Consider the following 13,278-nt stretch of genomic DNA (forward strand, 5'->3'; position numbering starts at 1 on the left):
CCCGAAAAAACCGCCGCGACCACCTCGCCCTTTCACTACCGTTTCGCCATTAGCAGTTTCCATACACAAGCTCCTAACGGCGCACAGGGGGAGACAAAAATAAGAATAAGCATTAAAAATAAAAAGAAGAAACGACCCAAATTTAGAACGCGCCCACAAAGGCGGAAGTGTCCCGCATTAAAGATGCAAAATACTTTGCGCGGCGATAGCGTGGCGCTACCACCTCGCGGCCTTGCGGCGCGCTAACTCATCCCGCTGCTCCAGATCCCCCTCCTCCACGCGGCCCGGGCGCCGGGGGTGAGTCCATACAGCCCGCAAATGTGCTATCTTCACAATTTATGACCGGCATGTGTGTGCGTGTGTGTGTGTATGTGTTTGTCAGGGAGGAGAGAGAGAGAGAGAAGAGAGAGAGAGAACACAGGAGAGAGAGAAATGCACATGTGAGAGTGAGTGGGCGTTTGTGCTGGTATACGTCGCGTGTGTGTAAGTGTGCTCGTATGTGTGTGTGATATTGCGTATAATGAAAAATATGTGAAATAATGGCCCCGCCCCACGCCTCGTATTGCGCCGAGTTATGCCAGAAATTTGGTTCATGTGCGGCCGTTTCTTTAATTTTCGCGCGCGAGGCGGCGGCGCTATGCCGGCGGCTGTCCCTCCTGCCTGCCTCCCCTGTGAGCTATGGCATCCGCCAGAGCGGCTCATGGGGCCGTGTTGATACCGGCTCAATGGAGCCACGCGAGCTCATCCATTTCCAGCTCCGCATTCTGCCAATTTCAAGCAATTCACACACGGATAGTCCTGCTGGGGGCGGCGCTCCCTTCCGCCTCCACCCCGATGGGGACTCAACCGGCGGGAGCCTTATCAAGCTGTCAATCAGGCCATCAACCAATCAATCATCACGTGCCGGCCGCGCATTCCCATCGGCGATCCGGGGCGGAGGAGCCGGGCGGAGCAGAGCGGAGTGGAGCAGGGCGCCAACCCCTTTGTGCTCATCAACAGCGCTGCCAACGCTGCGGAGGGGAACAGGAACAAACAGTTTGGCCACCAGCGGCGCGATCGGCGCGCACGCAGAGGAATCAGATTAGCGCAACGAGAGAGAGAGAGAGAGAGAGAGAGAGAGAGAGAGAGAGAGAGAGAGAGAGAGAGAGAGAGAGAGAGAGAGAGAGAGAGAGAGAGACTCCCAGAGGCCCTTATTGCAGGAGCTGGGAGCGAGGGAGGTCCACACATATGAGACGAGAAATGCACGAGGACGCCCTCTGCAAAACCCTACGGTGAAATGAGAAAAAGGAAAACGCCCCGGAGGGATGGAGAGAACGGCAATTGTAGGCATAATGTTCGCCGCCCGCTCCCCTCTCCCCATCACACGCACACACACGTACACTCACGCACACAGACACGGACCCACGTGCACACACACACGTACTCACACACGCACACAGCTTTCTTGCCTTTTTCCTCGCTTCTTTTTTTTTTCCAAGGAATTAAATTGGGTTTTGCGAGTGTGGCGAAGGACAAGGAAGAACGAAAGAGAGCGAGAGAGAGAAAAGGGAGGGAGGAAGGTGAAGTGGTACGGGGGGTGGGGGTGGCGCTCCGTTGACCCGGGCCTGCAGGGGTGGATGTGGGAACGAGCGAGAGAGCGAGTGAGCGAGAGAGCGAGTGAGCGAGAGAGCGAGTGAGCGAGAGAGGACACGAGAGAGAGAGAGAGGGCAAGAAAAAGGGACTAGGTGGGGGTGGCAGAGGAACAAAGTGCTAATGAGAGAAAGTCTAGCACTGCGATAGGAGAAGGGGAGGTTGCCTCCCACCCCGTGCGCCGCCGTTTCGCGCCAATCAGCGTCCGTCCGCGCCGCGCCACCCCACCCCGCCGGCCACGCCCCTGTCCAACCCTTCCCTCCCCTGCAGTGGGCCGGCTGACCCGCCATGACCAGTGGCTCATCAGGCCGCAGAGTCTCTCTCTCTCTCTCTCTCTCTCTCTCTCTCTCTCTCTCTCTCAGTTCGTCGTGTTGGTTGCGCCCTTGACGCCTCGCGGGGTGGGGCTTCCCAACTGCCGGACTACTGTGTTAGTGTTTTCAGTTTCCATCAAAGGCCATAGCGAAATTAAAAGTTTTAATGGTAAGAACAAACAACCCCTTTGGAAAAGGGTTGTGGCGGGGAGGAGGAATCTGCCGAAGCGCTGTATTTTTTTCCATTTTAAAGACGTTGCCGGCGGCACGTGTCCGTCGGGGATGTAATCCGTTCGTCAGCCTCGCGGCCTGGCGGCGCTCGCGGCCCCGCGGGGTGCAGAAGGGGTGCGGAGCGAACCCGATCGGCGCTAATCACGCCGAGGCATCGGAGTGCCGGTGATAAAGGGAATCGATGCGTTCACTCGTTATCTGAAACACAGGAGGCCAGACTCGGGGAGGAGGAGGAGAGGAACAGACAGCAGGAGGGGTGCGAATGCTCGCTGCTGCCCGCCAAAGTGCGCAATGCATGAGAACCAATGATTGACTTATGTGGAACGGACAAAAAGTGCACATCCAGCTGGCGATATCGCAGAGGAGGAGTAGTTTCCGCGGTGCGGTTAAGGGTTATCGCACTGTGGGGAGACATGCTAGCGGAGCACCAGGCCCGGCGCGCGGGCGCTGTAACCCATTCGCAACAGAGGAAGCTGCGGATTAAATTTCTCATCACGGACACCAAAGAAAGCGAGCAGCACGCAAACCGAGGCGGTCTTGGGACACGGCCATTCTTTTATTTCAGCAGTGTATAGGGTAAATCCCGTGTCTTCCCCTTCTTTTCTTTTCTTTCATTCCTCCCCTTTTTTTACACTGCATCACCGAATTTAGGAGCGCAGGCGTGCTTCATTGCAATCACCCGATTCACCCCTCCGATGAAAAATTCTCCCCTCGCCGCTCCGCTCCTCGCCGCGCCTCGCCGCGGGGCTGCTCTCGACCATCATCGACCAATATGTTTCCTCGCGCAATCAACGCGGGGAAGGCGGCAATACCATCATTTTTCTTTCAAAAAGTCTATTTCAAAAAAATCTCGAATCACAGCGAGTAGCTGCAACATCAGTCGATATTGGAGATATACACGACATCGCAGCGGTGAGTGGCAAGTCCGCGCTCATTAGACGTCTGTGCGAGCGTCTCACGCCACGTAGCGCGGCTACGGGAGTACTCCATCCCCTCCGGCTCCGGGCGCGCCGCCCTTCTGGGCTCATAACATCCCCTGCGCCCGGCGAGGCAAGGCCACGAGGTGCACATATGAAAGGGGGGCGAGGCGAGACACTCTCTCTCCCACACACTCACCTACACACACTCACAAAGTCTACCCCCGCCCCCTTTCCTGGCCCCCGGCTTCCACCCTCCACCTCCACACGGCGCCCAACGGTTAAAATTTATGCAAGTGGAGGAGAGCCCCTTTGGCATTAGTGCCATGCGCGGGGGCCGAGGGCGAGCCGAGCAAAAAGCCGAGCCGAGCCGGGAGCCGAGCCGAGCCGTCCACTCGCCCTCTTAGTACGCATGTGCCGAGAAAGGGAATATGGCGCCGCCGGGAAGGATAGGGTGGATTGGGGGTGGGTGGGTCGCGGCAGAGGGGCGGGGAGGGGTTGCGGAGAAAATAAAACACATAAAAAATATTTGCCAAGCAACAAAGGCGCCTTCGCATGTGTGTGTGCGTGTGTGTGCGTGTGTGTGAGCGAAAAAGACGGACTAGCAGGGAAGGGGGTTGCATGTATGAGTCGTAGGGTGCTCCCCCCCTCCCCCCCCCCTTCTTTACCTCCCTTCTCCGCCCCGAGGCTCGCACGCCCCGCGCCCCGGCCTGGAAGATGGAAAGACAGAGATAGCAAGCCAGGGGTAATTTAAGATGGGGGACGACCGAAATGGGGAAGATTTTTTTTTCTTGCAAAATGCTCGCACCAGAGGCGATTTTAACGATCCTTTGAAGATAACACACGTATTCACTTTCTTTCTCTGGCTGCACGCCCCTTGCTGCGCTACCGTCTCCCCCTCCTCCCTCTCCCCCTCTCTCTCTTTCCTAAAACTTCCCAGGCCCACCATCAAGCCCTTTGCTATGCCGCTCCGCTTCCGCGTTTCGCCCAACGGACACACGGGGCGCGTTCAACTACTAATTTTATACATCCGGTGTGAAGCGGGCGGCTGCCTGGTCATTCCCCGGCAGAGTGCGCCGCTCACAGACTTATTGACCTAAGAGGTTTAAGCTGGAGGTGGATATCTAAAAATATATACATTTTCATTGATAAAATCCGGGCGCGCGGCGTGAAGAAACACACATTCCCCACTTTATGGAGCGGGGGCATAAAAGCAGCCATCCGCCGCGCCGCACCCGCTGGGGCTCCGGACGGACAGGCTGCATCCGAGAGGAGCAAGGGGAGGGAAACAAAAAAACACTCGCCACAGCCGCCGCCGCCGGGAGTCGAACCACGCGCGGGCTGTGTTTGCAAACGCACGCGCTAAAGTCAGGTGGCAGCGCTGCTGCTGCTGCCGAACGCCCCTCACCCTCGAAAAAAAGGGAGCGGGATATGTGGAAAGAAAGCAAGGGAAGAGCAGGCGCCAGCAGCAGAAATGGCAAGGAAGTAAAATAAGGGGAGGAGAGAGGAAGCGGCGGGGAGGAGGGGGGTCAAGGGACTTGCACGGCGGCGGAGGGAGAAGGAAAATTGTACAGAAAGCTCTCGAGAGGTTAAACATGCCGGGATAAGAATGAAAAATGAGAAGACCGTCCGCGAGGGGTGGGAGGTGGGTGGGGGGAGGGGGATGACGACCCTCATGCGAAATATGGCGAGGTGGGGGGAGGAGAAAGGGTTGGCCGCCATGCGCACGGGAGATGACCACGCGGGGGGGAGGCGTTGTCCTCAAGGGATCCACAGCCGAATACAAATTTTTTTTTTCACGCACGTAGAAAATGGGTGGTCTGTCCTGTCCTTTCCCCCTGCTCCACCCTCTCTTTTCCTCTCCCTTATATTTCTCCATCACACACACACACACATGCGCGCTCACACGTCCGAGGTGGCTCCGCGCGGCACATATCGATGAGCAATAATCAGCGCGCACGCCTCACACACTCGCGCCTACGTCACCAGGTGAGAAGGGTTAAGAAAAAAATAGAACAGCAAATACCTGGCGGCCGCAATACGTCTCGCCTCTACGGGGTTATACGATGGCCGATGGCATTCCCTTACCTGTAACAGAAGAAAAACGGGGAACATAAGTCCAGGTACAACAATGTAATAAAACTTTTTCAAGTGAAAATAAATAAGTAAAATGAAACTTTTGTCCACTGCTGCTGGAATAGGATACGTCGGAGGCCGAGCGCAATGACAGGACAGCCGAGCAGCAGGGCCTGAGGGTGTGCCTCATGGATGGATGTGAGGGAGGGATGAGAGGCGTGTAAGTGCGCAGGAGAGAGCGAGAGAGAGGGAGACAGCATAGAGAAAGGGCGGGCCGGCCCGTGGGGAAATGACCAGGGGCGGACTGACTTCCATACAGTCGCAGAACCAAAATTTCGTTGACATCCAACACTCCGCAGGCAGGCGAGGCGCACAGCCCCGGCCCTGAGCGAGATGAAGGGGATAAGGGGGATGGAGCGAGCGAAACAGCCAGCGAGCGGGGCTCGCAGGGAGGAGCGAGAGAGACAAGACCAGAGGGACGTCAACCGATCACGAATGGGTCACTCCGAGTGTATGCATAGCAAGTAGTTCCGCGGTCCACAGGGGCGGCCCGGCGGGGAATATCGTATGATGGATCAATATTCAGGCCGTTCGTTCTTTTGAGCGGGGCGGCACCAGGGCGGGGACCTGGGGAGAGGGAGGGGGTGGGGGCGGCCGAGCGAGGGAGAGCGAGGCAGCCGAGTTAGCGACAGTTTGGGTCCCCGAGGACGGCCACCCACCCCCACGCCCACCCCCCGGCCCCGCGGATCGCAAGGGGGTTGCAGGTGCGAGAGCAGGTCCTATTTTCGTCTCACACAGCAGCAAGGTACTTAAACGTCTCGCGACAATGTTGCAGGGATAATGGGGAGGTCGAGAAGAGCAGAAAGGGGGGAGGGGGCGGGAGGGATGGGGAGGGGGGGTTCTAGAGAGAGCCTCACATGGGACAGATAGGCATCTCCCTCCCGATCGGATTTAATCCTGTTTAGTGCGAAATGATTGATCGCCGGACGCGCGCTGCCGAGGCTCCGCCGCCTTTAGCGAATCTAAATAAGGCCTCGCAACCTCCCTTGCAATGCAAACGGCAGACAGACCAATAAAATCCGAACCCGCAACAAGCAAGAGTCCTGCGCCGTCCAGTCCCCGAGACACGACCAGCAGCGCCCGCGATCGAAGACGCAGACGGAAGGGATTTTTTCGCAGCCGAACACTTATTGCAATTAGCGCTCCGTTCGAGGCGCTCAACGGCCGCGCAAATGGCTGAGCCGAGACCGTTTTCCGAGAAGTGACTCGAAATGACTGGCGGTGCGGTGCGGTCCAGCCGCCGGACTCGGGCCGCCGCAACACAGTTGGGTCCGGCTCCGGCAGCACGCCCGTGCGCCGCCCGCCGCAGCCCGCAGCCCCGCGCTGCTGCTCAACTCCAACGAGTAATTTACGGCCTCCCCGCCAGAATATTACAAGTTTTGAGCGCGCTGCCCGGCGCTGCCCCTCTCGCCTGCGCTGGACCCGGCCCTGCTGCTGGGGCTTTGGCCGTGCCAATGCTAAAGCGACGGAAGAGGAGGTTCCGCCGCGCCGCGCCGCGCCTCGCCCAGATCGTTGGCGATCGCCATCTGATCGGCTATGACTCAGCACTGGAGTACACCTCAGCGCTGGACGACGCGTTCGGTTGGAAATAATTTCGATCCACGCGAGGAAAAAGAAGAGGGGGTTTTAGACGAGGTGAAAGTACGAATTTTTCGAGCCACGGGTGTCATAATCCGTTTTTGGTGAAGCATCAAGCAAATTTTTGCTACGGTGTAAAATTAGCATAAAAAATATTCACAACTTCTTTTCAGACCATGCAGAATAGACCCTTTCAGAATTAGAGAAGTGAAGAAAAAGGTGAAGAAAAATAGAACGGAAACAGTAACTCTTTATCACCCAAACGTACCCAAAACCCTTGAATAAAATGTGGGTCGTATCATTTTGATATTGTTTACATTTTATGCAAGTTTTCATGAACGTTTGAGTTATTACAAGCAACTGTTTCCTGCCTGTTGTTCTTCACCTTATTCTTCACTTCACTAATTTAGAAAGGGTCTATATTGAACTTGAGTTTAGAAAGGGTTAGGATGGCACTGACTTTACCTTTCGTAACAAACAATAATAATGAAAACGAGTCAGCAATTACATCATTAGACTGCGTCTTCAAATAACCTACGAAAACTATTCATGTCCAAAAAGAATCGAAATCAAATAATCAAACATTAAATACTTAGACAGCGGAAAGAAAAGAACTGGGCTGAGTCTATTCCAGTAGTATGAGGTTATTGCCAACTGGTGTGGATTTCCAAACTACTCGTCCTAGTGTGTTTTCTGGTGTTTTCACCAGAAAATGATTTGAAAGAGCAGCCCATTATAGTGGGTAGTCCAGAACTAAGAAAACACAACCTCAATCTCACTTACAGGAAAATCAAATCGTTGCTACTTTGTCCCTCAATACTCGTCATCCAGCTCTTCTTTTCCACTCAACACTTCTGTGATGCACAGACAGCACAGAGATTAAAATGAAATAAAATGATGAAAGATTAAGAAACTATATACAGGTTGAAACTGATTGAACTTGAGAGGCCGGGCCCGGGCCTTCTGCTGCCCCCGACCGACCGTTGGCGGTTTGGCGTGGGCGTGAACTAAACGTCATTTGGTCGACGTGTCGTCAGAGGCGGCCTGCAGGTGGCGCGGCGTGCGGATGCGGAAGAGAATCGCGGCCGGTAGGAAGGGTTGCCTGGGCGGCACGGCGCTCGCGCACTTTGCATGAGCGGCAGTCCCCGGCCCGGCCCAACCAGCACGGCCTCCGGAACACGTCCCCGCCGTCCCTCCCGCATTCCCCCGCGCCGACCCCCGAGCCGTCCCGAGACACTCCAGAATTACAAATATAGGAAAACACCCCGTCGCCCGTCGCCTTGGCCGAGCCTTTAGTATTCCGGTCGGCACCATAGGCGGCCGGACTCGGCGGCGCACATATTGGTCGGGCCGGCGGCCTGGCGGGTACGGCGCGTACGTCTCATAGGGGCCTCCGTCACGGCCCCGGCCCTGGCCGCGCCCTGGGAGCACCCCCGCCCCGCCCCGCCCCGCCCCGCCTGGCGCCCCCTCACCTTGCCGCCCGCCTCATCTTGATCGCGTGGCCTCGCCGCAGTATATTCAGGGAGGAGAGGGAGAGGCAGAAGAAAGGGGGTGGCGCCGGCGCGGAGGCCCGGGGGTGGCCGCCCCGTGGGCCGCCCTGTGGGCCGCCCGGCCGGGACGGACGACGAGGCAAAATGACAAAATTACACCGGGCGGGGTAATTCCCCATCGCAGGAGCCTCGGCAGCAGCCCTTGCCGTCCTGGCGGCCCTGGCCCGGAGAGCGGAGCGGAGGCACGGCGCGGCGCGATTCCCACCGGACCCGGGTTTACAACCTACACGGCTTGCCCGGCCGCCGTCAGGCTCCCCGTCCTCGTCCTCGGGATGGCTTAAAAATTCATGTCATCGACGCAGTCCTGGCTCACTTAGCAGGGCGGGCGGAATACCAAGGTCCCCTCCTGCCGCTGGACCCTCCGCCCCCACCGCAATGTCACCACCTCCACCCCCGCGCCCCCAACCCCCGCGCAGTCCTTTCCTCCTGCCTCACTCATTGCGACAAAATTCTGTCGTGGAGGAAGAGCAGCCGTGCGATTCCGGAGATCGTTCAAGAGAGGCTCTCCTATTCCTCCAGTATAGCTCCGTCCTTGTTGCACTCATAGGGCAGGTATAGGAGAGCCCCTCTTGAACGATCTCCGGAATCGCACGGCAGGAGGACGACGACGAGCTGGCGCCCCCGGTTGAATAAAATCGACCGCAGACCGACGGCACGAAAAAAACCAACAACTTTTCGACTGTCATAATTGTATCATCGTCTTGAGGGCGCGCTACGCTCGCTACGCTGCGCTGCGCCGCGGCCGTGGCCCCGGGCTGATTTCTAATTCGAGCAGAGGACTTTATGTGGCTCCGCCGGGAGTACGCGGGGCGCGGCGGGGCGCGGCGGGGCGCGGCGGGGGCGGGCGAGGAGAGGAAGCGGAAACAGAGAGAAAGACGTGCGGAGACGGCTGAAACGAGCACATCAGCACGGGACCCGACCCGCGGCCCGTACTAACGACGCAGGCTCCCATAGCGATAGCTGCTTCTCTACAAGGCGCGAGTTTTGCAAAACTCGAGGCCCACACGCAAAGGGACGTGTGTGGCGGCCCCCGTCCGGCCGTCCGGCGCGCGCCCCTCTAGCAGCCCGCTACGGCCGCCATGTACAGCTCCGTGACATCGGGGCGCCGCGCCTGTTATATGAGCATGCGATGGGAAATGTGACAAATAGCAGGCGATTCGTATTCAGCAAGGCGGTGGACGGGATAGGGATAGGGGGCGGTGGACAGTCGTCACGCCCCGAGCCCCTGAGCCGGGTCGGCCGGCATGGAGCCGGGCGGAGAGCGGTCTCCCAGGAACCGGATGACGCCGACACGAAGACGACGAAGACGACGACGACGACACCATTTTCGTGATGTCTTTCTCCCCTTCTTTCCCTCCACCTCCTTCGTTGGCGGTAAGGCCACCGCTACGCGACGCCCCTGTGTGAGGCTAGCAGCATCTGCATCCCCCCCCCCCCCCGCACGGTACGTGTCGTGTTTGTGACAGCGCTATCTATGACCGTCGCGCTCCGCCATCTTATTGTGCAGACAACGTGCCGGCCGCGGCGCGGCGGGGCGGGGCAGGGCGGGGCGGGATGAGATGGGACAGCCGTTTCAAGACTCGCGGGGGGCTCGATGCCCTGAAGCCTCTCTCCGCCGCTACCGCTCAGGAAAAATGGCCTGCCGCCTCGCCGCCGCCCTCGCCGAGGACTTTGCAGACCAACTTTAATCTGACCCCTGACTTCTACTGTACCGAGCACCACCCTCCTTGACGCCGTTCCACGACGAGGATGCGAAGACCCTCTTAGGTGAGCCAGGCTCAGCGCCGTGCCGTGGCCGCCCTCCTCGGTGCTGCCTCGGGGTCTACATCCTGCCTGCCCCCGTCGAGGCCTTGACGGCGACGTGTCGGTGAGCCGCCCGACGGCCGTGATGGCCGCCGTCCGCGAGGCCGAGCCCTGTCCGTCTCTGGCCTTGCCGGCCGGCCGGTCGGGCTGCCCTGTGGGCTGGCCCTCATTAACGGGGGGACTTAGCGCTGAATTGGTCAGCAGAAGGCGAGTCAAATTACAAGCGGCGGACTGCGCGGACAGGCGGGTGGCGGCGGCGGCACGAAAAGTTGTGATTCACGGCTGAGAACTCGATACCGCCGCCGCAGCGGCCAGCACGCCGGCCAGCCCCGCCTCACTGGCCGAGAACAACGCATTATCGCTCTTAAGGGGAATATTGGTGTTGAATGGAGTGCAAGAAATGTGGGCTGGGCTGTGCAGCGGCCGGCAGGGCCTCGTGGGGGTTAGCGGGGCCGCGCTGGTCAGCCGCCCCCCGCCGGGCACAGGTTCTCCAGGGCCGCAGCGTCATGACGCCGTTTGCATGTAGTGCATCACGCACCGCGCCCTGCCCGAGGCCCTGCCCGGGGCCCTGCCCTAGCACAATCACTCACCCGGGCCCCGGGGCTCGGCCCGGCGGCGGCGGCGTGGGAGATTGGTGTGTCTCCACAGCACTGCGCTCAATTGCTGCCCCGACTCCAATTTCACTGATTTAATTTCTCGTGGTGGACTCGGGGGTCAGAGACTGGGCTGGCTCTTTGCTCGGCGGGGCGGGGCGGGGCGGCCAGGACCGGGCGGGGTGGGGCGAGCCGATTTCGTTTTGTATCGTGGATGCGGGTGGCATTGACGCTTCCGCGTTTGTCCAGCCGCGCCCTCGTGGGGAGGGGGGCGGGCAGAGGCGCGCGCAAGTGGAAACAGATATGGGAACGTTGATGTAATTATGAGGATCAGGACTGGCCCCGTATGTCGCAATAGCCGAACGCTGCTGCGCGGCGCGCGCCCCGCGGGTTAGGCAACGCAGAACACCCCAACCCGTACCGCGCCGAGGGGGCGGCTGCTGCTGCTGCTGCTCGGCCTCCTCCCGCCCAGAATGACCGACGATGGATGAACCAGACGCTTGGGCACCGCCCCTTTTGGCCGACGGCCTGGTGCTGCCGGTTGGGCGGGCCGGGGCCGGGGCGGGTCTGGCCGCTCTGCTAGATTCCCTCCGATGAATGAACCGAGTGCTGGGGACTGGACTGCCCCCTGACGTTACCGACCTGGTGTGGGGGATACAAAATCATTCACTCCCCCCCTACCCTCCCTTCTAAAGCGAGAATTTAAACATGTAAACTATATTTTCAATCCTCCAACCTTATGATTTCCTATAGCACCATACCTCTACTTGTCCGTTGCTGTCGCGGGGAGTGGCCCCGTGTCTCCTCACGTGGGTGGAGTCGCACCGCTGCATGTCCGAGAGCATTTACCCGGGGCCTGATAGGCGCCTCGCCTCGGCAGCCTCGCCCCGCGAATAAAAATTTGTCGGCGTGCAGTGAACTTAGCCTCGCCCGGCCGGCCGCGCAGCCTCGCAAAGTGGAGTCGGAGTAGAGTGGCGGGGAGTGGAGTGGATCGAAGCATTCCGGTCATAAATATCGGAGGTGTGACTGACTGAGGTGCTCTACAGGTGTAGCGAGACAAGGAACACGCTGGCTCGGGCGGGGCGGGGCGGAGCGGCCGCAGAGCCGAACCAGTCGCCGATCACTTGGCTGCAGCCACCTCGCCGCCGCCGCCCCTGCCGCTGCAGTCCTCCTCCTGCGCATATAATATACTCCGACTCGACGAGGCCCGGGCAGCAGAGAGAGAGGAGCGCGAATATGGAGGAGAGGTAGGAAGCGTTTTGCATCTCGCGCCGCGGAATAAAGTCCGGGACGGGACTAATGGCTGCGGCCCCGAAATAACAAGGAGCGCTCCGCGAAACAGCGGCACCAACGCGCTCGAAGAAACGGCGAAAATATATTTGTTTCTAACAAAAAGGTCATTATTTGTCTTCTAACGCTTGACCAAATTGTTTAAAAAATTGCAATAAGAAATTTGGTTGATATGGATGTATTTTGTGACGCAATGTCAAGAAGTACTAAAGAAAACGCCAGAGCCGTCGTGCGACGGGTGTTACTGCATTCAATCTACTCAACACACCACGCCCGCCCAGATTGGGTTTTTTGGAACGCCACCTTGCATGACGCTTTACGACGCAAACACGGTGTTAAACACGGAGGCGGGAGTGAGCGGGGCAAATAGGAAAAGTTGAATACTCGTGTGGCCCGGGGCGGCCTCTGACACCGAGACGGGCAGACAGAGAGCGGAAAGAAAAAGGGATGCTCTTGCGCTAACGTGAAAGCAGACGATACTGTGTGCCTTTCAAATGTTTATGCAGTCAATAATTACCCTATTTGACGGGAAAGTCGCCTTTAACGTGTCGCCCGCCTGTTCTGGTTGACTTGGCGGGAAACGGAAAGTACAAGCTAGCTGGACTCTTGAGCTGGGCTGGGCGCTGAAAAATGATAGGTATTACCTCCATCTGGGCTCCGGGCAGCCCTTCGCCAACACCTACGCACCGGAGGGCAATTCCACTTCATGTACCCCGGCACTGCCCCGGCACGCCTGGGGGCCCTTCGGCCAGGCGAGGCGTGGCGTGCGCCGTAGGTTCCCTATGTCCAATCCGCCTCCCGCACGCACGCACGCACGCACGCACGCACGGCCTCCCGCCCCGTGCACGCCACGCCACGACAATTAAGGCCACCTTCGCCTGCTCCTTGATCACCTCTGCAGGGCATGCCCCCAAGGCCCGCCACGGCTCTCCCCCTTTAGATATCAAGGAATCCAAAGTACCACGGACAACAAAAACTAGTACATACAATCCAAACCAAAACATTGTAAGAAGGGGTATGGGGATGTATTTCCGCGGACAACACGAATATTAATCGAAGATGACTCATCAGCAACTGCTGCAGCTGCCGCAGCTGTTGGTGCTGCAGCTGCTGGCTGCGCTGCACTGCGTGCTCCGCACTGCCCGGTCCGGACTGGAGGCGCGCCAAATGAAATGCCCCGCGAGAAGTTTACGGAGCGGCATGGGATGCAGCCGAGATGCGACTCTGGCGGGGCGGGGCG

The 13,278-nt window shown here is 58.8% G+C and overlaps 2 protein-coding genes across 7 annotated transcripts in view; both read right to left on the minus strand.

Moving 5' to 3' along the window:
* Nucleotides 1–7,802, minus strand: part of LOC113215389 (protein-L-histidine N-pros-methyltransferase) — a 214,771-nt gene extending 206,969 nt beyond the window's left edge. Inside the window, exon 1 of the mRNA XM_052269220.1 lies at nucleotides 7,586–7,802. Within this exon, the coding sequence (XP_052125180.1) occupies nucleotides 7,586–7,629 (44 nt within the window). The 5' untranslated portion in view covers nucleotides 7,630–7,802. The remainder of the gene's footprint in view (nucleotides 1–7,585) is intronic.
* LOC113215414 (zinc finger homeobox protein 4) overlaps nucleotides 1–13,278 on the minus strand; it is a 358,772-nt gene that overhangs the window by 108,666 nt on the left and 236,828 nt on the right. The window lies entirely within an intron of this gene.

This window comes from Frankliniella occidentalis, unplaced genomic scaffold (assembly GCF_000697945.3).
Source record: "Frankliniella occidentalis isolate FOCC.00 unplaced genomic scaffold, Focc_3.1 Scaffold86, whole genome shotgun sequence".
NCBI lineage: Eukaryota > Metazoa > Arthropoda > Insecta > Thysanoptera > Thripidae > Frankliniella > Frankliniella occidentalis.